Consider the following 27,135-nt stretch of genomic DNA (forward strand, 5'->3'; position numbering starts at 1 on the left):
ATTTCTTAAAGCTCTTCTGAAGTTTTAAACCAGTACTACATAATGAAATAGCTACATGATAAATTATAAATTATGTGTCACGGCAGAGCCACATTGACAAAAATAGTGCAATTAAGTAGTGAAAGCACACATACAAAAAAAAAAAAAAAAAAAAAATCCTAAGAGTTTCAGAGTGACTGCATCCTAGAAGCACAGGATTCACCTTGTCAGAGCAGGCAATGCCTTTAGGAAGGGAAGACTCCACTTGAGTGACAGAATCTTAGCCTGCCTTTAGATAGAGGTTATACTTTCAAATGAGAACCCACCTTTAAAAATGCAAAGACATTTACACGTCAAAATGTAAGCAGAACCTAAAACTCTCATCCAGGAGGACCTGGGTTCAAGAGGTCCTGGATTTAATCCTCAGCACCACAAAAAAAAAAGAACTTAAAAGCTTCTCTGAAAAAAATTCAGTTATAGCTATGCTGTTTTATTGGTGCTTACTTTGAAACAAATAGTGCTTGACACTTGACAGGCATCGTGTCATTTAATAATGAAGAAGACACCTAGTCTATATGGTGTGTGCTACTGCTTTTTTGATTTTACAGATGAGTAAATGTCTGAGGATTTAAGAAGAGTAACTCTGAAGTATCCCAGAGCTAGTGAGCAGCAAAACAGGATAGAGACAGGTCCCTCAACTCTTAAACCCATAATTTCTCCCCTGACAGGCCAATTGACTAATTACCTTGGGTATGGGTTATGTTGTATTAGGACTTAATTACTTGTTGATGTTATTTAGTACCTGGTATTAAATAAGAGTGATCAACAGGCATTATGATTGGTGGGTTTATGAGGACAGGCAGGTGGCTCCAACAAAGCCTGGCAAATATGATGTTGAGCCCATTTAGACAATGTATACGGGAATACCCTACACTGCTGATTAAGAAAGAAGGTATGACTCATTCTCATTGCTATGACGTTAGGCTCACTGCTCCTGAGAAACACCTAGAGGAACTAACTGCCAGAGCCCATACCAAATGTTGCTCTAGACAACAGCAGCCTACCCCTTACAGTCCAACCCCAACAATACTTTTTATTATTATTCTTATCTTAATGTAATTTCACTTAGGACTTATGAGATTCAGTTTAAAACATGTTTATTAATTGCCCAATCCTCAGAAAAGCCAAAATGAATCGTTCATTTCCCCCTCAATCCTCATTCTATTTCTAAAAATAAATTTTAAATTATTTCCTCCAAAGCTCTCAAGCTTGTTCTAATTACCTTTTCAACTGAACAAGAGCAGCATCTAGTTAACATTGTAAAACAGGGTTTTGTTGTTTTGTTCTTTTTCACCAACAGACTGAGTTTCCACACACTTTTCTCCACCACACCCCTTCTCCACTTCACTGTGGCGCAATCAATGAACCATTAAGGACACATCATTAGTTACCAAAGCCCCAACTATTCTTCACACCTTAATTCCTACAAGTCTATAACATGACAGTTACAGACTACCCTGTGACACAAAAAACACATAATGGTCACTCCTGTCTCTAGGGCCCTGCCCCATGGGTCATTTCCTTAGTTGGGAATAGTAAATGTACACCAAAATGTAGTTCAAGGTCTGTTCCTTTTTTGGAAAGTACACTCTGCCTTAGCAAGCACAGTGCTCTTGGCCATCTCTGAACATCTTGTCTACAGAGATGGTCTAATGATTTATGCCACACAGCAGAGCATTGTTCCCAGGGGACCACTTCCAAGCGATAAGACTTCTTTGTGCATGTTAATTCTGGAATGATTACTAAACTTCAATTATACAAGTTTGCTAAGCATCAATTAGCTTTATAGTTATTTCACATTAACTGTTAATGCTACACTGCAAATGTATCTTATTGCTACAAGGGTACTGAACTCTTCTGGTTGCACACATACTAACTAGCTGCCTGATATTCTATGATGTTTTTCCCCCTTTAGAAACATTGAACATATAATAAATCACAAACTGAACTACCCTTTGCAAGCTGCAGGGTTGAGAAAGACAGTTGCCTTCTTCACTTGTGCATTGGGAGGAATTAATTGATTGCCAAATTCCTGAAAAGGAAAAAAGAAAATTTTTCAGTAAATGTCCTTTTATTCAGCTGGTGATCACATATATTTTTTCATTTCAAAAGAATTTACTTCTAGCAGGTATGTGATCTACCCTAGAGAAAAAAAACAGATGTTCACTCATAATCTCATATTAACAAAACACCTGTGATGCTAATGACAAAAAAACCCTGCTTCACCTACTAGAGGTTAACTTTTCTCCATACAATATAACTAAATTTATTATAAACATAACCAGTAAGACCACAAGTTGTAAAGGGGACGTTGAATCCCTGTGTCTTTAGTTGTCAGAATACTATCTTTTTCTCTTTCAATTTGTTACTAAAACTTATTCATGAGGAATCTTTGTGTTGCCAGTTAATCTTCCAAGCTTTATACATAAAGAAATTAAACCTAATAGTCTATGTGCCTCCTCTTCTTTGCAACCCTGTATAACTAAAATAGCAACCAGCAAGGGACGTAATTACTAAGCACCTAGCATTTGCCACCTTTACGTTCATTATTTTTAGTTCTTAGAAACCAAGGAGAGGACACTGCACCAGCCGCCCACCCAACCGCAGACAGATGCCAGATGTTGAGCCTGGCGCCCACACCCCCACCACTGCCACCACCACCCACCTGTGCTGCCTCGGCACACTCTCACTGGGGCTCCCCAGCTTCTTTGGAGTCATTTTGAATTATTCCTGAGGGCGTGGCCACCATCATTGGAAGGGCAGCTCCCTTCCTGAGACACCTACAGGAGACTGGAGGCCCTTTAACAGTACCTCTATTTACTCACTTTACATCCTACATAATCTTTCCCATCCTTTTTGTTCACCACTAGAAATACTATAAATAACAATCAAACTCATCCTGTTTATGACAATAATGTTAAAGTCTTTATAGGGGCTCTCTGGTTCAGGTCTGCATTTTCTCTGTATTGTGCGCTACTAATATTGATCTTCCCTTCAAAGGAGAGGTACTGGAAAACTGCAGGGTCACAATAAGCCTGCAGAGGGGAAACTTCAGTACCTCAGATCTTTATTGCTATAGGAGAATATACAGAAACAAATGAAAAAAACGGGAAGAAAGTGTCCCTAACAAACCAAGATGCTATTTTGATAGAATCCAATGAGAGTATAGCAGTAGAAATGACAGAAAAAGAGTTAAGAATCTGCATAATTAAAATGATCTGTGAAGCAAAAGATGAGATAAGAGAGTAAATGCAGGCAATGCATGATCACTCCAATAAACAGTTAAAAGAGCAAATGCAGGAAGTAAAAGAACACTTCAATAAAGAGATATAGATTCTGAAAAAAAAAAAAAACCAGAAATACTTGAAATGAAAGAAACAATAAACCAAATTAAAAACTCAATAGAAAGCATCACCAACAGAATAGATCTTGTGGAAGACAGAATCTCAGACAATGAAGACAAAATATTTAATCTTGAAAACAGAGTTAAACAAACTAAGATGATGTTAAGAATTATGGGATATCATGAAAAGACCAAATTTAAGAATTATTGGAATTGAGGAAGGCACAGAGATAAAAACCAAAGGAATGAACAACCTGTTCAGTGAAATAATATCAGAAACTTTCCCAAACCTGAAAAATGAAATGGAAAATCAAATACAAGAGGCTTACAAAACACCAGGTGCACAAAATTACAACAGATCCACACCAAGGCATGTTATAATGAAAATACCTCAAATACAAGATAAAGACAGGATTTTATTAGTGCAGCCACTCTGGAAAGCAGTATGGAGATTCCTTAGAAAACTTGGAAAGGACCTACCATTTGACCCAGCTATCCCACTCCTTGGCCTATACCCAAAGGACTTAAAATCAGCACACTACAGAGATACAGCCACATCAATGTTCATAGTGGCTCAATTCACAATAGCCAGACTATGGAACCAACCTAGATGCCCTTCAATGGATGAATGGATAAAGAAATAGATAAAGAAATGAATGGATAAAGAAACTGTGGTATATATATGCAATGGAATATTACTCAGCTATAACGAATAATAAAATTATGGTATTTGCAGGCAAATGGATGAAATTGGAGAATATCATGTTAAGTGAGATAAGCCAATCTCAAAAATCCAAAAGAGGAATGTTCTCACTGATAAGTGGATGATGACACTTAATGGGGGGTGGGAGTGGGACAAGAATGGAGGAAGGAAGGACTGTATAGTGGGAAAAGAGAGGTGGGAGGGGTGGGGGGAGAAAAAATAATGGAATGAATCAAACATCATTACTCTATGTAAATTTATGAATATGCAAATGGTATGCTGTTACTCCATGTACAAACAGAAACAACAACAACAACAACAAAAAAAGATAGGATTTTAAAGGATGCGAGAGAAAAGCATCAGATTACATAAGGGGAAACCAATATGGATACCAGCAGATTTCTCAGCCCAGACCCTAAAAGCAAGAAGGGCCTGGAACAATGTATTTCAAGCTCTGAAAGAACATGGATACCAACCAAGAATCCTATACCCAGCAAAACTAACCTTCAGATTTGATGATGAAATACAATCTTTCCATGATAAACAAAAGATAAAAGAATTTACAAATAGAAAGCCTGCACTACAGAACATTCTCAGCAAAATATTTTGTGAGGAGGAAGTGAGAAGCAACAATACAAATCAGCATAGGGAGGAACTACCCTGAAGGAAAAGCCAATCAAAGGAGAAATCAAGTCAAGTTAAAAACCAAAAATAAGCCAAAATAACCAGGAAAATCATATCATAATAATAACCCAAAATTTAATGGCCTAAACTCAATAATCAAAAGACACAGACTTGAAGATTGGATTAAAAAGAAAGACCCAACAATATGCTGCCTTCAAGAGACACATCTCATAGAAAAAGACATCCACAGACTAAAGGTGAAAGGATGGGAAAAACATACCATGCATATGGACTCAGTAAAAAAAAACAGGAGTCTCCATCCTCATATCAGATAAAGTGGACTTCAAACCTAAGTGAGTCAGAAGGGTTAAAGAAGGACATTTCATACTGCTTAAGGGAAGCATAAATGAGCAACACATAACGATTTTAAATATTTATTCCCCAAACAATGGAGCATCTATGTATATTAAACAAACCCTTCTCAATTTTAAGAATCAAACAGACCAAAGCACAGTAATACCGGAAGACTTTAACACACCACTCTCACCACTGGATAGATCCTCCAAACAAAAACTGAACAAAGAAACTACAGAACTAAATAATACAATCAATGATATAGACTTAATGGACATGTACAGACTATTTCATCCATCGTTGAGCAAATATACTTTCTTCTCAGCAGCTCAAGGATCCGTCTCCAAATTAGACCATATACTAGGCCACAAAGAAGTCATTAGTGAATACAAAAAAAATAGAGATACTACCTTGTATCCTATCAGACCATAATGGAATGCAATTAGAAATCAATGATAAAATAATAAACAAAAACTACTCATACACCTGGAGATTAAATAATATGATATTGAATGATGCAATGATAACAGAAGACATCAGGGAAGAAATAAAAAAATTCTCAGAGGTAAATAAGAACTTATCAAAATCTGTGGGACACTCTAAAAGCAGTACTAAGAGGAAAGTTCATTGCATTGAGCTCATACATTTAAAAAATAAAAAGTCAACAACTCAATGACCTAACATTACATCTCAAAGCCCTAGAAAAAGAACAGATCAACACCAAAAGTAGAAGTCAGGAAATAATTAAAATCAGAGCTGAAATCAATGAAATTGAAACAAGAGAAACAATTAAAAAAATTAACAAAACAAAAAGTTGGTTCTTTGAAAAAGTAAACAAAATTGATAACCCCTTAGCCACACTAACGAAGAGAAGAAGAGAGAAAACTCAAATTACTAGAATTTGTGATGCAAAAGGAAAGATTACGACACCACTGAAATACATAACATAATTAGAAGCTGCTTTGAAAATCTATACTCCAACAAAATAGAAAATGTCAAAGATGTTGACAAATTTTTAGGGACATATGACCAAATGGATTCTCAGCCGAATTCTACAAGACCTTTAAAGAAGAACTAATACCAGTATTCCTCAAAGTATTCCAGGAAATAGAAAAAGAGGGAACCCTTCCAAACTCATTCTATGAGGCTAGTATCGCTCTGATACCAAAACCAGACAAAGACACATCAAGGAAAGAACACTTTAAACCAATATTCCTGATGAACATAGATGAAAAAATCCTTAACAAAATACTGGCAAATCACATATAAAAACATATTAAAAAGATAGTGCACCATGATCAAGTGGGGTTTATCCCAAGGATGCAAGGTTGGTTCAATATCCAGAAATCAATAAATGTAATTTGTCACATCAATAGACTTAAAGTTAAGAATCATATAATTATTTCAATAGATGCTAAGAAAGCATTTGATAAAATACAGCATCCCTTCAAGCTTAAAACACAAGAAAAAATAGGAATAATAGGAGCGTATCTCAACATTGTAAAGGCTGTCTATGCTAAGCCCACACTCAACATCATTCTTAATGGAGAAAAACTGAAACCATTCCCTCTAAAAACTGAAACAAGACAGGGATGCCCTCTTTCACCACTTCTATTCAACATCATCCTTGAAACACTAGCAGAGCAATTAGACCAAAGAAATTAAAGGGATACAAATAGGAAAAGAAGAACTAAAGCTGCCACTATTTCCTGATGACATGATCCTATATTTAGAAGATCCAAAAAACTCCATAGAAAACTTCTAGAACTAATAAATGAATTCAGCAAAGTAACAGGATATAAAATCAATACGTGTAAATCTAATGCATGACTATTCATAAGTGATGAATCCTCTGAAAGAGGAATTCAGAAAATTACTCCATACACAGTAGCCTCAAAAAAAATAAAATACTTGGGAATTAATCTAACAAAAGAGGTGAAAGACCTCTACAATGGAAACTACAGAACATTAAAGAAAGAAATTGAAAAAAACCTTCAAAGATGGCACGATCTCCCATGTTCTTGGATAGGCAGAATTAACATTGTCAAAATGGCCATTCTACCAAAGGCACTATGCAGATTCAATGCAATTCCAATTAAAATCCCAATGACATTCCTCATAGAAATAGAGAAAGCAATCATGAACTTCATCTGGAAAAATAAGAGACTGTGAATAGCCAAAACAATCCTAAGCAGGAAAAGTGAAGCAGGAGGTATCCCAATACCAGACCTTAAACTATACTACAGAGCAATAGTAACAAAAATGGCATGGTATTGGCACCAAAATAGACAAGCAGACCAATGGTACAGAATACACAGAGACGAACCCACATAAATACAGTCACCTCATACTAGACAAAGAAGCCAAAAACATACAATGGAGAAAAGATAGCCTGTTCGACAAATGGTGCTGGGGAAAACTGGAAATCCATATGCAGTTAAAATGAAATTGAACCTCTATCTCTCACCCTGCACAAAACTCAACTCGAAATGGATCAAGGACTTACAAATTAGATTAGAGACCCTGCGCCAAATAGAATCTTCATCATGTTGGCTTAGATCAGACTTCCTTAACAAGACTCCCAAAGCACAAGAAATCAAAGCAAGAATCAATAAATGGGATGGACTCAAACTAAAAATCTTTTTCTCAGCAAAGGACACAATCAATAATGTGAAGAGAGAGCCCACAGAGTGGGAGAAAATCTTTTCCACATGCACTTCAGACAGAGTACTCATCTGCAACATTTATAAAGAACTTACAAACCTTTACACCAAAAATACAAAGAACCCAATCAATAAATGGGCCAAGGAACTGGACAGACACTTTACAGAAGAAGACATATGGGTGATTAATAAATATATGAAAAAGTATTCAACATCTCTAGTAATTGGAGAAATGCAAATTAAAACAAAGCTAAGAATTCATCTTACTCCAATTAGAATGGCTATTATCAAGAACACAAATAATAATAGATATTGGCATGGATGTGGGGGGAAAAGTACACTTGTACCTTGCTGGTGGAGTTGCAAACTGGCACAGCCACTCTGGAAAGCAGTATGGAGATTCCTCAGAAAACTTGGAATGGACCCACCTTTTGACCCAGAGATCCCACTCCTCTATTTACACCCAAAGGACTTAAAATCAGCAAACTACAGTCATGCAGTCACATCAATATTTATAGCAGTTCAGTTCACAATAGCTAGATTGTGGAACCAACCTAGATGCCCTTCAACAGATGAATGGATAAAGAAACTGTGGTATAAATACACAATGGAATATTACTTAGCCATAAATAATAATAATATTATGGCATTTCCAAATAAGTGGATGGAATTGGAGAATATCATGCTAAGTGAAATAAGCCAATCCCAAAAAAACAAAGGTCAAATGTTTTCACTGCTAAGTGGATGATGATACATAATGTGGGTAGCGGGTGAGAGAAGAATGGAGGAACTTTAGATTATGTAGAAGGAAACGAGGGGGGGGGTATGAAAAATTGTGGAATGAGACAGACATCATTACTCTATGTACATGTATGATTACATGGTATGACTCTACATCGGGTACAACCATAGAAATGAACAGTTGTGCCCCATTTGTGTACAATGAATCAAAATGCAGTCTGTAAAAAATAAAAAGTAAATAATAAAAAAAAAATAAATTTTAAAAAAAAGAAACCAAGGAGACTTTAAGTAATTTCAGTTTCACAGATTAGAAAGCCAAGATTACAACAGATTACTCAGTCACAGAGTTAATGAATTACAAGTTTAGAATTCACACTTATCTAGCTCTAAAACCCAAAGTTCTGCTCTATCAATAATAAGGATATAGTAGAAATAAGAGGTGGAAGACTAGATGTGAGATTTTAAAATGGGAACTGAATGAGAGCTACTGCTATGATGTCTGGACTGGAGAAGACAGTCGGCAAAAAGAACAAGAATTGGAAAGCCCAAAAGGAAAAAAAAAATCAGGTCTTGGGTGGTAGGGAACAGATCTGGGTAAAGGGCGCAGAATTCTAGTATAGAAGTATAAAGTAAGGACTAGAGAAGAAAGAAAGTTATACAGAGATCTTTTATTGAATAACTCAGTCTAAATCTACCTCCCTGACAGTCCACTAGAAGTCCTTCCTCACCAGTATATCCTACTAAAAAAAAAAAAAAAAAAAAAAAAAAAAAACACGAGATTCCTTCTTTTTGTGAGTACTTAATTTCTTTGTAAAAAAAAAAAAAAAAAAGTTTCTGGTATATTATCATTTCTATTGTTTTCCCTCTTACTTGGACCTTAACACTTTGCTGCCAAATCTCCAAATACTATCTTTACTTCTTTTTCTACCCATTCTCATCTAGAATGTGATCAAAAATGATTTTATGAACCCAGTTCTCTGGCCTTCCAGATCTACAGCTCTTGCTTAGTCCTCCTTGTCCTAGTTTCTCTCTAGAATTCTTATCCACTTGAACTTAAGTCTCAGATTCACCATGCTCTAAGGAGTTTATGTGAGATTACACTGAGTTGAGTTTATGTGAAATTTTTTAAATCATACTTATTCAAGAATTTAATCTGCAAAAAGGAGGACATGGAAAAAGTAGTGAGAGAATACCATAAGGATGAATCCACTTCCCTTCTGTCATGTGGCAAGAGCTAACCATGTGCAGGGGAAGGGGAGAACTAGAACAGTAAGATGGAATCAATATATGAGAGGAAGGAAATAACTAAAAGAACACTGTCCCTGAAATACTGAGGAGTTGGTATCAGAACAGAGGGGGAAGCATTTACCTTAAATAAGGAAGGGAGGATGTCTGAGGCAGGAATCACCTTGAATTTGATATTAAAATTTACGTGATAATTACCTTGATTCCACATTACATATATAAAAAATATTTTAAAAATTTAAAGTTTACTTGAATTAAAAACAACTTGGAATCATGAGATAATATATTTTTAAAAAATCATATTCTTCACATTTAGAATAGATAATCATTGAAGTCAGGAACTTATTAATAGTATCTGTTGTGATTGTCACTGTCATCAATGAAAACACTTCAGAAACAAACATGAGGTTTTCCACCTACTAAATTGCTTTATCCCTTTGCCATTTTTTACTTCCATAAGCTTTTTTATTTTTTTGGGGGGGGGGGGCAGGTGACATTTCTGGCATCATAAGCTTAAATGACATATAACCAAGAGGCAACTGAGCCACAGAAACTCATCTGCAAGGTATAATATACAAATGGGATGGGGGGACAAAAGGTGCTCTTAAATTTGAAAGGATTTATAATTCTACTTATACTCACCACAGTCAGATAAATAAAGTTTAAGGAAAATCCCACAGACCTGTGATAAAAGTGCACATGATATGACTCAGCTGTGCTGAAGAGATGGGCTTTAAAATATGAATCAACAATTTTAAGATCTGACTTTCAGAGGTAACACCTGCTCTAAGCTGATACCCTCAAGGGTTATTTGGATCAGGGATGATTCAGAGTTTAGCCAGATTTTCAAGGACAACTGCAGACGTGAACAAATTTCCAGAGCTTCAGCCAGTCCAGTTATGTGTTCTTGGGAGTGATCCAGAAAAACAAGCCTAAAGGGGTGGGCGTTAGAATGCTCTTCACCAGATGGTTAACTTCCTCCCTTCTACTCTGAGTTGGCTCTCAGCCTGATTCATCCCCTGATAGTGGGAAAAAATAGGCAGACTGCACTGATGCAAGACCCTGTGCACATCCCTGGAGTAGCATGGGTTTCCTGCACCATGGAGATAAGGGGGGTTTTAATTTTATCACAGAAAACAGCATTACCTGAGCTTCTTGACAGGCTGCTCTTCTTAGCAGGTTATCACTATCAAAGCAAACAAAGAGAACTAACATTAGTATTAGCTTTCATAGGAGATTAAGAACCACACAAAATTTGTGGGGTTTATTTTTCAAAATATGCATCTCTTCCCTATAAATATCCAAGTGGAAGTTTCTAAAAGACCTGATAAGTCAGGGACACATTTGAAAAATACATCTCTGTATGAAATTTTGCATTAAGTACTTTTACCTTATGGGAAGTAGAATCATACCCTTTCCCCACAAAAAGTCCAAATCCTAATGCCCCAAACTTGAGGATGTGCTACCTTACATGGCAGAAGGGATTTTACACATGTGACTGAATTCAGGACTTGGAGACAGTGAGGTTATCCTGGATTACTGGAATGAGTCCTTAAAGCAGAGCAGCTTTCCAGCTGTGGTCAGAGGCAGATGTGACTCTGCAAGGCTAGTCAATTGCAAGCTTTGATGATGGAAGAAGGCCAGGATCCTAGGAATGGGGCAGCTTCCAGAGCTCGAAAGGCAGGGGAAGGGATTCTCCCCCAAAGCCTCTAGAAGGAAGGCAATTCTTGATGACACCTGATTTCAGCCAGTGAGATCCGTGTTGGTCTTTTAATCCACAAGACATAATACAATAAATTCATGACAAATCACTAAGTTTATGGTAATTTATTAGGTAACAATTAAAAAATGCACACTCTGAATATTTCTTATCAAGTAGAAATTAGTCATTTGCCAGAAATAAATTTGATGTTTAGTTGCTTTTGTTACTACTTTATCTAAATTTCCTATCTTTTCTATCACTGTCAGACTCTCAATTACATCATAAATGGAAAATTTTGTCAAGAGCCAAAATTCTGGCTTCCAAAAATGAAAGCATTCTGTCAGACTATGATCATCTATTTAGCATAAAGGTCTCTAAAATGTGTCATAAGAGCATTTTGAACGGCTCTGATTGCCTGTAGGGCACCAGAATCTTCTCCGCGTATGAGCCGTGTATTCATGCACATTGCTGCCATTGCTCACCTGGTTAACAACAGTTAAGGAAACTAATTTGTAGAATTTAAAAGGGAAAAAGAGGTAAATTTATTTATATTCACTTTCTAGATCCTTTTTATAACATTGAGGACTTGAATTTTGCATTTTCTGAGTAATTTCGATTTTGATTTTAATATTTAAAGTTGAAGGAAAAGAAATGAAAATAAACAACCTGTGTCTTTTTGCCATAGTTCTAGTCAAAGGCTGCTTGATGACTTTTCTTCCACAGCCAGGCTATAGAAAAACCCCTCAAAGTCCCAGAGCAATCAGCTTTAATAGGAAAACACTATCCAAAGGGAACTATCAACAGTGCCAATCTGAAACCTGAGAGTAATATTCCATAGAACCTCAAAAGATAAAGAGCTCAGGAAAACCAATCCCTAGTGAAGCCTGGCTCACAGATGGCCCTGGCAGCCAGGCCCAGGCCCCAGCTACTTACAGGACTGCCCCACTGCTGCCCAAGAGGCAAGAGAGCTGTGTCATCTTCTCCTCCTTGCCTACTCAGGACTCCCAAGTACACTTTCCCTGCATCTCCTCATCAAATGCTCCCAGTGAATCATTTCAACATCAGCAAAAACACAAAACATTCTATAAGATGAAGTAAAATCAGGGTATAAATTAGTAAAATATTTAAAAATAGTTAACATGCTCATAAGTTTTTTTTTTTTTTACCCAAAATGCAATTTTTGAAGATCTTTACAGACTGCATTTTGATTCACTGTACATAAATGGGGTACAAATTTTCATTTCTATGGTTTACACAAAGTAGATTCACACCATTCATGTAATTATACATATACATAGGGTAATGATGTCTGTCTCATCCCACCATCTTTCCTACCCCGGCCCCCTACCCCCCATGTCCCTCTACATAATCCAAAGTCCCTCCATTCTTCTCTTACCCCCCCCCCCCACCTCCCACCTCCATGATGCATCATCATCCATTAATCAGAGAAAACATTTGGCCATTGGTTTTTCGGTTTGGCTAATTTCACTTAGCGTGATATTCTCCAATTCTATCCATTTACCTGCAAATGCCATAATTCTATTCTTCTTGATGAATAATATTCCATTGTGTATATATACAACAGCAATAATAGGTGTTGGCGTGGATGTGGGGAAAAAGGCACACTTGTACATTGCTGGTGGAGTTGCAAATTGGTGCAGCCACTCTGGAAAGCAGTATGGAGATTCCTCAGAAAACTTGGAATGAACCCACCTTTTGACCCAGATATCCCACTCCTCTGTTTATACCCAAAGGACTTAAAATCAGCATTATACAGTCACACAGGTTCGGGAAGCAGAAAGGGAGGACACGGGGAGAGATCACAGGAAAGATGTACCTTTCCTGGGCAGATGTACCCTTCCAAGGCACACCCCCAGTGACCCACCTCCTCCATCCATGCCCCACCTGCCTACAGTTGTCATCCAGTCCATTCAAATTAGGATGGACCAATTAGGTTACAGTTCTCTAAATCCAATCATCTCACCTCCAAACATTCCTGCATTAATACAAGAGCTTTTGTGGGACACCTCACACCCAAACCACAACAGTCAGATACCATGGCAATTGTTTTTATAAATGCTTAATCTTTGTAATAACTTTGCAAGGCCAGAATTCTTAAGTACTATAGAATATTCTCATTTTGCAGATAAGAAAGATTATCTCCCCATAAGTCCACTTGACCCTGCTTCTACATTTGGCAAAATGCATGCTTTCCTGTTCCTAAAAGAAACTATGGACTTTATACCTTCAAAGATTTGATCATGTTATCTCTCCCTTTAAACAAAAAATGCCAAATTCAATGTGACCAATTCCCTCACCCTACCACACACAAACTTGCTTGCCTTATCTTCCTTCTTAGATTATAAACTTCTAAAAGTCATGGATAATTCCCCATTTGCTCTTCCCCAGCCCACAGCATAGACTCTCATAGACAGAGGATACTCAATAAATACTTGTTAATAAGTAAGTGGTAAATGTTTGAACAGGAAAGATTGACTATGTTCAGATATGCAGACTATGTCCAGATATGCAGACTATGTCCTGGAAGGAAAACTGAAGGTTATTCTTTGTCTGAGTATCTGGCATTCTTCAACTAGCAGATCAGCTGGGGTAGTTCTCCAATATGAACCCCACTAAAGCACAAGAGTCATTATGGTGTAAAACAGGATGAAAACACAAAACATGGGAACTGTACTAGATCAAGATGATCCCAGGAGGTGTGCATGTGTGCATGTAAAATGTAAAGCACTAGTACCCTCTAAAAAGTGCCTTTTGGCAAACTAGGAACCACAAAAACTGTTCCAGTGGCCACTGAACTGAGTCTGGTCATCAGAAAATTCCAGATTGCTAATGGGTCAAGAATCTGAATGTTAGTCAAAGATCCTGTTACCAAACAAATAGAGTAACTGTATATAAATTCTAAGCCCACGTTCTTCCCAGTATACCAAGCCGTCTTCTGGGAACTGAAGTTAAACACAATTCACAAGAGGCACTACAAAACGTGGTCGTATCAGAAAGGGTCCCTGAAGACATACTCAGTACTGAAATGAGTTCTTTGACAGAAAGAAATTAGAAGCCTCTGGATCGGAAAATGAAAAAAAGTCTGCTGACATCACTGCCTGAGGCTGTAAAAGAATATGAACATGTCTGCTACTACAAGTAATGGGATGCTCTCAATTTATTCCAAGTCATAATGTTTTATTTATTACCTCAGGACTGCAAAATAATTTTTTATTTCAATTACAACTTTACATGTAGAGAAAAATCCCATTGATCCATCCTATTTCCCAAAAAAGATATTTCCCACTACTATCTAGAGGTGTGTACAATTCCTACCATCAGTTTTTCCCTTGAAGCATGCAAAGAGTTTTTGCTTTGTACAAAATAGATCAAGTTTACATGTTCATAACAACCACTTTACCTTACCCAAGCCTCCTAGAATCATTAAGCATTACATTGCCTGTGGTTGTGCCCACTGGTTTTCTATGGAGCAGCAGGGATGGAGAAGAAATGTAAGCAAAGCCGAAAATGAACCTTAGGAAGGAAGGCCTTTCTCAAGCTACCTGTTGCAGCGAGCCTCTGTTACACGTGGGAAAACAGTGACCATCCCCGCCTAGAAGAAAGACATCTGACCCAACAACAGGGGGAAATGCTTGATCTTTCCATTCTAAAGAACATTCTAAAGAATGTTCATTAAAAAAAAAAAAAAAAAAAAAATGTACATTTGGATAGAAGAAAACAGGCAGTGTGATGTGCTGGATTGTCAAAGGAACAACGAAAATGTTTATCGATTTTAAAAGAATTTTAGGGCATATGCTCTGGTCTTTCCATTTAACCAAAAGATGGTCTCTCTTATTCTCAGAGCTTTCCTAAGATGCGCTATTTGCTACCGAAGAAATTGCTATCATCTTACCTTTCCCAAGAATAAGGTCATAAAGAAATTCCCTAAAGTTATGAAAGCATAAAGGATCAGGAAGAAATTCTATTGATAACCATATATTAAGTAGTGTCTTCATTTCAATGCCCTTTATAGTGCATAAAAGAGAAAATAGGGGGTTACCCAGGCAATGGCTAGTGTTGCAATTAATCGTTTGTGTTGCCGACAGCGAAAAGTTTAGCAAAAGAAAAACAAAGTTAACACATTTTACCATCAAATATAAAGGACAGGCATATGGTACTGCCTCTTGGCAGTACCATAAAAATAAAAGTCTACCGAACTTGTGTTTGGGAATTTCTGAGGTCAAATGGTACCTCTGAATGGAGTACTTTAGCTGGTGGTATATTTAACAATGTAAGGGTTAACATTTTTAATAATGTAAAGCAAGACTAGCATTTTCTCAAGAATGTACCTGCTACAAAAGGGAGAAAGAGAGGCAGGCAAGTAGCAAAGGAGGAAGTCAAGTTCCTACTTAGCCCTGAAATCAGTAAAATAGCCAGAATGAGGAATAAACCAACACAAATGGAACATCAGTATCTCATGTCTCAGTGATGTTAATCCTCTCCAGAAGCTCTTGCCAAAGTGTTTGACCCCATTTAAAACACAAGCTTTGTGATTTACCCCAGTATTCAAGCAGGGTCTCCTTGATATACACAGCAATTTTCAGGCTTACAATCCCTGTTTTTACTATTTTTATTTCTTCAAAGTATGAAAGCTATACAGCAGCCAGGAAAATAAAATGCCTTTATGAAAGACATCCAAACCCAAGCTCCATTTCCTAGAAATCTGAAATTTTAAGGCTGAGTCCTTAGAAATTATCTAGTTCATCGCTTTTCAATCTTCCTTCCACACATCCTGAGCCCCATAAATCAAAACACAGGACAACACCCATTAGTAACAATGCTTACTATGGGCAGTGATTCTCATTTGGGCAAAGAAGCACAAAGCATGTGCAGCTCCAATCTCAGGTCTGTAGGTGTTGGGACTAATGACATGTTAACAAACTCAGGCTGACTCCTTACTCCCTGGCGGATGAGCAAGATCAAGGCCTCAAAGGCGGTTTCAATAGTTAATGACGATAAATCGGACCACCATCAGGGATTGGTTAACGACAGTTCCGCGACCGTGATCAGCTCATGCTTGCCATATAGATAGTCCAATGGGACTCTCACCTGCGTGAAACACCCCCCCCCCCCCCCCCCCCCGTCTTGCTAACCTTTAAGCTGATTGGGCCTAGCCCCCACCCTACATAGAAGCTGTGTGACTTCCTCAATAAACGAGTTCCTGCTGTGACTGGTGTCCCTGACGGGTCTGATTGTCCTCCACCGGGAGGGCTGGGAGCGGGCGGTCAGTCGGCCCTACCTATTCCGGTCTGACCTTGTTGGGGAGTGTCCCCTTCCCTTGCCGCTGGTCGAGAAGAGTAAGGGGGCTTAAGACCCCGACATGTAGGTCCCAAGTGATTCTGGTATGTTCACCTAAGAGGCATTTTTCATCTCCTTTGACCTTACAAATTAACTAATTAACTTAGTACAGGGAAATTTCCAGCCTGGAATCACCCATGGTTAGAAGTTTTCTGAGGCTCAGAATTTCAGTCTCCTGATTCTCAGCACTCTGCCTCTGTTCTATTCTCTATAGACATTCCCCAGAGACAAAAACACCATCAACAAAGCATTGTCATCAGAGAAACAATAGTTGTATTCCATTTGTGTACAATAATCAAAATTTTAAAAATTTAAATTAAATAAAATTAAAAAAAATAAGCATTGTCCATTCTTTCATGATATACACAGGCAAATGCAACCACCACTACCACTAGTCAGCTAATCCATGCATTACCACATAGGGGTTATTATACTTTATTCCTACAAGTGAGCTTAGGGAAAATCTAGCAACTGAATCTAGCACCACTCTATTCATTAATTCAAGAACATTTATTAGCCAAAGACTCAATCTCTGCCCATGACAGAAAGGCCACAGCTCTGAAGGCTACAGAGAAGCTTATTCCTTTTCACTACTCTGAAAGACGTATCCAAGAATCACCTTTCCCAATCTTAGTATCAGATCCTAGCCAATGGAGTCTACACTTATGTGGAACAAGTTATTACTGTGTACACTTCAAGTACCCTCTAATTTCCTGGGTTTTCCCCATGACTTGCTCCCCCTCCAACTCAGGATAGGAAATTACTTCAGGAAAAATGGAATCCCCTGAGGAGTTCTCTCAGATACCCAAGCTGATCATCTTGGCCTGCTCAGTTTTCATTAACAGAGGACGGTCTCTCAGTCTATCCTCTCATTCTATGGACCAAGAGAAATGGAAGCAGAGGAAGCCTTTATCTCCAGAGCTTTCTCTTTCTCTTAGAACATGAAATCATTCATCTTTCATTCTCTTATTCTAGCCTAAAGTTCCCACAAAATATCAATTTCTCTTCCTACCCTACTGTCCTAGTATTGCAGCAGCACAACTCAGTGGGCCAAGTTCTGTGCACAATGGGAAGAAAGTTCTTTGTGACTGCTGGCTGAGTTTAAGCTGAGGTCCAGACTCAGCGCCATCAGGCCCGGCTCTGGCAGCACTAAAAGGGATCCTCCACAGAGCTGTGGGCACCAGCCAGTTTGTCACTTATTCTACTCCTACCCAATTCTCATAAGTTCTCTACTGATATTCTTTCATGGTTCATTCACTTCTCCCCATTTTCTGCTCTTTTTTTCATCCATTCATTTCCATCCAACAGTCCAATTTAAACATTCTATGCCAGATACTTTTCCATATGCTGTGTAACATTCACTTTACTAGGAAACCAAAATACTAGTTCCTTCTGTTCTCTGGCCATTATAAATTTGCATGTGCAATTATAAGCAAATGCATACTGGGTTTCAGTTATATATAATCAAGTGCTTGAGCCTATTTACATAGAAAAAGAGAAGAAAGAAAGAATTACATAGATTATGAAGCTATTCAAGAAGAGAGCACAGGATGAGAGAGTCCCTTCCCATCTCCCTCCTAACAAGTTCTCCATAAATAGTCCACATGAAATAGTATTCACTTTGGATTCCAGGACACATGATGGATCTGCACAGCTTCTGACCTGCAAACACAGAAGTTAGCAGGTACTACTGTCAGTATTTTTCCTGTTTACAAGATACAATATTTAAATGCTGATTACAACCTAGAGAGGGGCTAGTTTTAGTACCAGCTATGATTATTCTCTGCAATGCTTAAACAACTAAAACCACTGATATGAAAATCCCTAAAACTTACATGAAGTCAACACATATAACTTAAATATAACTCCTGCCTTTCCATCTCAGCACCTCCCAATAAACACACAGGAGGAAAAAAGATAAATAATACAGGCTTTTCTTGAAAAAAGACATCTGCTTTTTAAATAACTAACAAAGGAGTTAAAATGAAAGGGAATATAATTAAACTTCATTGTACTTTAAAAAAAAAAAAAAAAAAAAAAAAGATTTCCTTATTCCCTATCAAATCCGGGCTGACAGGCATGTAATTTAATTGCCCATAAATGAGCTTCTTTAAATAGCACCCATTAATACCCCAATTTCAACATCAGCCTGTGCACAGAGAGAAAAAGGTGAGCTTTGAAATGGCTAAAAAGCAAAACAAACAGCTTTCTCAAATTTTCAACAAAATCTGCAATGCAGTAAGGGAGAATAAGTGTCCTACCAGCTGCTATGGAGGCAGCTGGGCCCCGGGCCACTGCCAGCAGTCAGGCCAATTTGGACGGTGTCAAGGTAAAGCATGTGCTTTGTCAGAAACCCCAGAGATACTTAAAAACAAAGCACAAGACACGCCTGAAATCATACTCGGTACCTAAAGAAAAATGAGTTGAGTGTGGCTCATGTATAATTTACCCCTGGCATCTAACACATTCCCCCCAGATACCCTGTCAGGGTCTCAAACTCAGCATATCTAAAACAGAATGTAAAGGCTCCTCCTCAAACCAATTCTCCCTGGCAACTTCCTTCTTTCTGTATCACCAATTATCCTAGTTCTGAGGCCAGAAAAGGGTTTCTCCCACATTCTTCTCCTTCAGCCAAACACCCAGTCACCTAGCAGCATAACTGTTAGCTTCATTTTTTTTTCAGGGCCTCGTGCATGGTAGGCAAGCATACTACACTGAACTATGTCCCCAGCCCAATGGCTAGCATTTATTTACAAGCCCGGCACAGTACCAGGTACTTAATACATGCCCCCTCAGTCAATCCTTACAACTTGCCTGCCAAACAGATATTTGTTTGGAAGTAAGGCTCAGAGCTTAAGTTGGTTAAGTAACTTGATAAGGCCACATAGTTAATACACAGGGAAAACCCAAACCAGAAAGATGCCCGCCTACTTCAACAATACCCATGCTCACAAATTATTCACACTACCACAGTCTCACATACACACTTCTGTTCCTGACGTTCTCCCCTTCAAATCTTCACTGTTCCCCAAATACTACAGACTTCCTGTATTAAAACCTTCCGCAATCTGGTTTCCCCAAATCCTACTGAAAACATGCAACTCTATAAACAACTCAAACTCCTCACCAATTTCCATACACTGCATTTCCATTTTCTGCCTCTGCTTGAGTTATGAATACCACTTAGAACACTGTGCCACTCAGTGTGCAAGGTCTGACTCAAAAATGAAATCATTATGATACTTTCACTGTTGAGAAGGGAAAAGTCAGGGGAAAAAAGTGCTATTTCTGATTGTTTTCTGTGCCAAGCTGTTCCAAAAAAATCTGCATGACAACCCAAAGAGATGGGTACTACTACTATCTCCAGTTTATAAACAGAGAACTACGTCTATCCAGGGTTTAATTGCTGGTGAGTGCAAAGCACAGATTCAAATCCACACGATGGGGTTCTACAGCTCCCTCCTGCCCATTCTGCTTCAGGGAACTCTCAGAAGTAATCCTTCTTAACTCTCTCATGGGTGGTGGCTGATCCCACACGAATCCACTGATCAATCTTACTATCACCAACAGCAGGTCACCTAGAAACTACGTGCCTCCTGAAGTGATGCCATTTGAAATCCGCCACACACCTAACAAGCATTTTTGCCAAATAAGTTATACCAGAATCTAACTATGTCTCTGATCAGAACATCTCTAACTTCAGTCACCTGGGGGTCTGGTTAAAGGGCAAATTCTGACTCCTCAGGCTGGATTGAAACCTAAGAGTCTGCATTTCTAAGAGCTCCCAATAGGTGCTTATCTGATGGACCCTGGCCACAATGAGAGTAGCCTCTCTTTAGCCTCTGGGTTGACAAGACACAGGAGGGCTAGAGGAACAAATGAATACATAAGCTGGAGCCAGAAGGAGGTAACAGGCCTCAGGTGCAAAACTAAGCGCACACCAAAAAACGCAGTCATGGAGATAAATACCTTACAAATTAAGAAAGAGAGTCAAAAACCTGTGATGTACAACATCGCAATTTTAAATAAAGTCAGCAACTTTTCTCTGTGCCTCATGCTCTAGTATATGGCTCTGCACAGCCCTGAACACCATACACAGACTATGTGCCAAATCCATGGTATGAAACATTTTACACGGCAAATACAGCCCTGGTTTCTAAAATAAAGACTACGAGAAGGAGGAGAGTTAAAGTTCAAGACACTTCAGAGGCTGGCACTAATAGCAAAGTAAAACCTATTTTGATATTGATTTGAATGAAATTCACTGTAAAACATGTAACTCGGGGACAATTAAAAATATATAAATACAGACAAAGGTAATATAAAAGACCCATTTTTAATTTTGTTAGGTTCCTGATAACACTGTGACTTAATTTTTTAAGTCCCTACTTACTGGAAATAAAGTACCGAAGTGTTTGTCATTAACATGATACAACATGTGGGACTTATTTTAAAATAGTCCAGTTAAAGAAAAAGTAGAGGACATAGAAGCAATGAGATTAGTGTGTTAAAAGGGGAAATTCCTTAGGCCAATTAAATCTAGTAGTGTTTTTATGAGCAAAGCAAAACAAAAATGATTCATGAGTATGGCATTTCCCAGAACCAGAGCAGATTCTAGAACTTCAACCACCATGGTGATCTGGCAGCACTTACAGAGAAACAGAAATGGGCACAGAAAACAACCTAACTGGCTAAAGATTAGTTCATCAACCAGTGAACTAGCTACTGCACAGTGATAGCTTACAGTTAGTTCACTGGCTATAGGGCTGATCAACCAAAGCTCAGTTACTGCGATTAAACTCTGTTGGTTTGGTCTGTTGTGCCCAGGTTGGTGTCTAGTCCAAATCAACAGCCTCTTACAAAATGCTGATATTTGTTTAGCTGGGTGATGTCACACGGGGATTCATTATATTATTCTAATTTTTATGTTTAAAATTTCTGTGATAAAGTTTTTAAAAATTAATTTTTTTCCCTTAGATACCCTTCCATTTACCCCTCAAACAAGACATAGTATATACTGCCTTATACATCTATTATAAAAATGGATTTTCAATTTGTGCTATCATTATCTCATTTAAATGTCATAATAATGCTTCGATATATTGTACAGTGAACAAAAGCAAGCTTCCATAACTTGCCCAAAGTCACACACCTAGCAAGTGATGAAGGCAAGACTCAAATCCATATCTGACTAACTTGAAGTCCAGCCTCTGAAGCACTATTGTAACGATCTCTCATGCCATACGGGCCTTACAGCACAACCCCTCTCAAATTACAGTCTTCATATCACTAGTATCATCTGAGACATAGTAGCCATTTTGACAAGCCAGGATCAAGATTACCTGGTTTTAAGTCATGGCTAACACTTAGCTGTGTGACCTTGGGTAAATTACTTACTCTGGCTGTCCCCTTTACTTCATCTGCAGAGACCTATTAATCTCATGCTAGTATGAGATTAATACTCATCTCATAGAATTATTAGAAAGATAAAATGAGTTACTTCGAATCCTATCCGGCACATGGCAATCACTATTAGATGATATTATAATTATTATCTCTAAATTCTTAATAAGATGGAATAACACTGAACACACCCCTTAAGCAAACTTACAACCATTTACTTTCATCTCATTTAAGAAATTGTCTTTTACCATTAACTTGAAAGGCAGCTCCCACCAAAGCTGAGTAAAGCCAAAGTACAGTAATCATGATTTTCTAGGTGTGGAGGAAAAAAACCTTCAATATTAATAAAAACCTATGATCACAGGGCTCAAGATCATAGCTACAGTTTCTTCGCAAGCTTAATGTCAAGGGACTTACAGTATTGTGAGATTTTTAAATTTCTAGAAAAGGGTGCCAGGAATTCAAGATAACTAGAGAAGATTGATGCTCCACCAAATAAAGAGGAGGAAGTCTGGATCATAAGCCAAGGCAGGTAGCAGAATTGGTGTGGAAAGCTTGGAGCCAAAGGAGTAAGTTGAAAATTTGGAGCCAGAGTCACTGTTAACTACTGAGCCAAGTGGGTTAGTTGAGAAGGGGTGCCATGGCTCACCAGCCAAAACCACAGGGAGACAGACCAGAGCCAGCACGTGCACGGATCAGGTTCCAATGATGACAGGAACAATCTGAGATAAGTCAGAAGGACAAGGGCTCAGGTACGGCTTGCTGGCCAAAACTGCTTACCCTGCCTCTTTTGTGGTTATGCAGTCAGACTTAAATCTAGACTTTTCCAAGTTGTTTTGTTACACATGGTGGGTGAGTTAGAAAAACGGCTCAGATCATATTAGACCATCCGGCAGGTCCTTGTTTTCCTGCTCCTTTCACTGTCTCCCATCACTCATTGCCCAGTCACCATCAGTACCTTATTTTAATCCCAAAGTACTACTTATTACACCAAATTTACTCAAACTAGCCCTTATCAAACTTTTTTTAATCTAGCAGGCACTAAGCTAAGAACTTCACAGTTATCTTATTCAAACCTTTAATAACATAAGGAGATACTGTTATTATCCCCATTCTACAGATGAGAGCCCAGGGCCACACTGCTATGAAGTGTCACTTCTGACTCCAGAGACAACTTTTATACTACACTGCCTCCATTCTTATGCTACTTCCTCTACTTTCTATTAGCAGACTCTTTGCTACTGAAAGGACTGGCAATGAGTGGGAAGCTATTGCAGGCAAACTGCTGACATGATGAACTGAGCAACCAGGAACATCACCTTCCCCAGGGAACCCAGAAAGCTCGGAAAGAGCAGTTGAAGAGGAATGAGCAATACTTAAATTCTCCTTACTTTCAGCAAACAGGGCCATTTCCTCCTCTTCAATCGCTCTCACTGAGTTGAGAGCAGTCCCTGCTGCTCCTGTCAACTACTGTGACCTGCTGTGAGGAAATTATGCAGAAGAAAAAGAATGCTTAGACTTTTTCTTTGAAACTTAGAAGACGGGAGAAAAAAGAAGAGGGAGGAATTCCCAATAAAGAAAAAAATGTTGATACACTATTAACTATTACTAGTGGAATAAAACTTGCAAATAAATATCTGATATCAAAAGATAAATTAAGAGGAGAAACAAAAAAGGAACAGAATAAAAATAAAAATAAGTAATTTTTCCCAAATCTACTACAAAAAGATTTTGTTCCTATTTACACAGAATGTCAATAGAAGTGAGAGCTGGGCTATAAAAACATGATGGCCCCAAAAATCTACGTATAATAACTGAAAACAACGTGTGGTCATGATCACCTATGAAATATGCAGAATGAGAAGGGAAACTGGCAGATGCCAGCATTTTAAAGGACTAGCAGAGCAAGAAGACACCTCACAGGTAAACAAAAAGGATATGGCTGAAGAGAATCAAATGTGGCAAATCAAGACTGAAAAACGTTCATTTAATTTAATAAGTAAGAGGCAACTCATCTCAAGAGCAGGAGCAATCAAATGATGGACTACATACCGAATCTTATTAAGCTTATTCTAAACTGGAGGTAGACACTGCCAGTGTGAGGTACACATTCAAAAATGACATAAAGGGAAGAAGAGAGCAGAGGGGGTAAGGAAAGGGAATATCACATTGTGTAAATACGTTCAAGCCTGGAAGGCTTTGAAGTCGAAGTTAAGGTTGTCTGAGAATGAGCATAGAGAAAATAGAACAGGAAATGGAGGAAATCAATGAATATTTTAAAATAAATTTTGTGGAAAATGAAAGAGAAACCTGCTTACAGATTTAGTGCATTACTTCCTTCAGGACAATTCAGTAGCCTGGGTTTGGGAAGTGGACAGTCAACACAAGTGATATCCTGCCTGAACCCTCATCCCTTCATTCTCTTTTGTGTTCCCCCTTCTACAAATGCAATATGTCAAGTACCTTCTATGTGCTGGGCCTTAGGGATAACAGTGAGCAAGACAAACAGGGCCCCTGCCTTTCTAGTCTTATGACATGAGAGAAGAAACCAACAGAGCAACACACTGCAAGAGCAATGAACGCTATACAGGAGTTCACAGCACCACGGAGAAAATGCAGGAAGACTGTCTAACCCTAAACAGAATGGACAGGAAGGACTTCCTCATTTGAGACCTGAAGAAATGGTAGTTTCCTGGGAAAGAAGTGAGTGTGCCCAGAGGGAATGACATGCACAAAGTCCCTCCAAGGAACCCTGAAACAGAAAGAACAGGTCATTTTGGAAGACCTGCAGGTTCCATAAGCTAACTATAGAGTACGGCAAGGCTAGAGATGTTTGCAGATGGGGCCAAACTCACATACAGCTGGTAAGAATAGTGGACTTGACTCTAAAAGCAATACAATCTGCATTTGTAAAAGAACACTCTAGAAACAGTGTCAAAAACATTAGAATCAGGCAAGAGTTGGCGCAAGGTGAACAGTTGGGGACTAGAAAGGATCCAGGGTGAGAGGATGGCAGTGTGGATAACAGTGGTGATGTGATGGGCTGACAGATCTGGCTCCATGAGAATGTTATAGACCAGACTCTAAGGGAAATAACTAAACAGACTCCATTTTTCTCTGAGACTCCATGTTATGTAGGAAATAAGTTTCTCCCATGGGAACACCCCGCCTCTGTACCCCTCATCAGTTACTTAGCGTGACATGTTTAATAATATACAAAGGCAATTCCTATGTAGTAAAAATTGCTCTCCTTTGATCTCTATTGCTCTTAACCAATGTACCATGTAAACGGTAATTGTGTGGATGTTAGCAACCATTCTTTAGTTTGTACCTAGGTTAGGGTCATTTTGACCCACTTCCCCCTCTGTCGATGATCTCATGATGTTAGTTTGTAATTTTGAATCATAGCAACAGACACTTATGATTGATGTGATTTTTGGTATAAGAACCCCTACAACCCTATGGTCGGGGCTGTTCTCCCAATAGCCATTTTTTGGGGCATTGTGTGAGACAGTCAGCTGGCCAGCTTAATAAAGACTCTCAAATTTTGACTTCTCAGTAGTGATTGGTCTGTTCTTAAGTTGCGCCCCATAACAGTGACAGAGGTCAGACAAAAGAAAGTAAACACACTAAGAAATTCTGAGATGCAAAACCACCTAAAATATACATGCCAGATATGGGGAATGAGAATTAGGAGTGGAGTGTGATGTTCAAATTCCTAATTTGGGAAAGTAGATGAATGTTGAGTGGTACCAGTTACTGAGAAGAAACAGATTTGGCAGGAAAGCTTTTTTTTTTTTTTTTTTTTATGTTTGTTGAGTTTGAGGTTCCTGGGAAGCACCCAAGTAGACATTAAGCAGTTGAAGGTATGATCAGGTCAGGAGCTCAGAAAAGAGCTTTACGGAGACGGAAACCTGAGATAGTTACCTAGAATCAGTAACCAAAGCGAGTACAAGTGGGTGAGACCGTGCAGAGAGACACAGGTTATCAGAAGAGGGCCTCTGCTGAGCCCTGAGAACTGCTCCCCTCGTGCCTGAGTACGGGGAGGAGTGCCAGATGAGGAGGAGCATCCACAGAGAGAGGAAGGAGGAAAAGCAGGAGTTTGGGAGTCAGAGGTAAGGGGAAAAGTGTTTCAAGGACAGTCGAAAGTGTCTGAAGCTGAGTGACCAAGAAGTGAAGAATAAAACTGTTAAAAAAAATTCTAATGAACACAAATAGGATTCGACATGGCAGGAGGTAGACAAAAAGTTCAGCTGTGACAAAAGGGGGGAAATGGGAAACTGAAAAGGCCAGGCAGGACAGGTGAAAAGGTGTATGATGTGGGATCAAGGCATCGAGAAAAGTGAAAAAGTGAAAAGGAGGGAAGAGTGACAGACTGGGAAGGCCAAGTGTCTTGCTATCACTGAAGAACAGGAGTAAGGGAATGAGAAAACTGGAGTAACAGAAGGCTATAACGAGACCAGGATGCCAACATGCCATATTTCAGAAGCGGAACGTGGGCAAGGGATGTTCAGGTTCAGCATTTAGCCAATGGCAGGTAGAGAGTATGAAAGAAGGCACAGCGGTGGTGAAAGTTCCAGGAATAGATGACAACAAATTTGGCAATTTCTTTTCCACGATATCAAAGCACAGACAAAAACAAAAACAAAACAACAACAGCAAAAAGACAACGGGGCAATATCAAGTTTTAGAACTTCTGTGCACCAAAGAGCATCAACGCACCGAAACAACAACATTCAAAAAGGTGAGGGTTTTCAAGATGGCGGCCTAGAGGGTGGCTGCATTTCGTGTTGCTCCAGGACTCAGGATTCAAGAGAGGAGATATTGGGACGCTTGGGACCAACTCAAAGTAGCCGGGTGACTCTCACCCCCTGGGGGGGCATCCCGGATGGGACGGGGGTCCCGGAACGCAGGAAACTTTGTGAAGTAGAACTGCCGGCGAGACGCCCCTCCCCCCGCT

The 27,135-nt window shown here is 38.7% G+C and overlaps 1 protein-coding gene across 3 annotated transcripts in view; it reads right to left on the minus strand.

Moving 5' to 3' along the window:
- Positions 1 to 27,135, minus strand: part of AGK (acylglycerol kinase) — an 86,426-nt gene that overhangs the window by 45,545 nt on the left and 13,746 nt on the right. For all 3 annotated transcript variants that reach the window (XM_079150847.1, XM_079150845.1, XM_079150846.1), the window contains exons 3-4: positions 10,859 to 10,898; positions 1,992 to 2,071 (exon numbers count right to left, since the gene is read on the minus strand). In XM_079150847.1, coding sequence (XP_079006973.1) covers positions 1,992 to 2,071; positions 10,859 to 10,898 — 120 coding nt within the window. The remainder of the gene's footprint in view (positions 1 to 1,991; positions 2,072 to 10,858; positions 10,899 to 27,135) is intronic.

The sequence above is a fragment of the Sciurus vulgaris genome (assembly GCF_902686455.1).
Source record: "Sciurus vulgaris genome assembly, chromosome: 8".
Taxonomy (NCBI): Eukaryota; Metazoa; Chordata; class Mammalia; order Rodentia; family Sciuridae; genus Sciurus; species Sciurus vulgaris.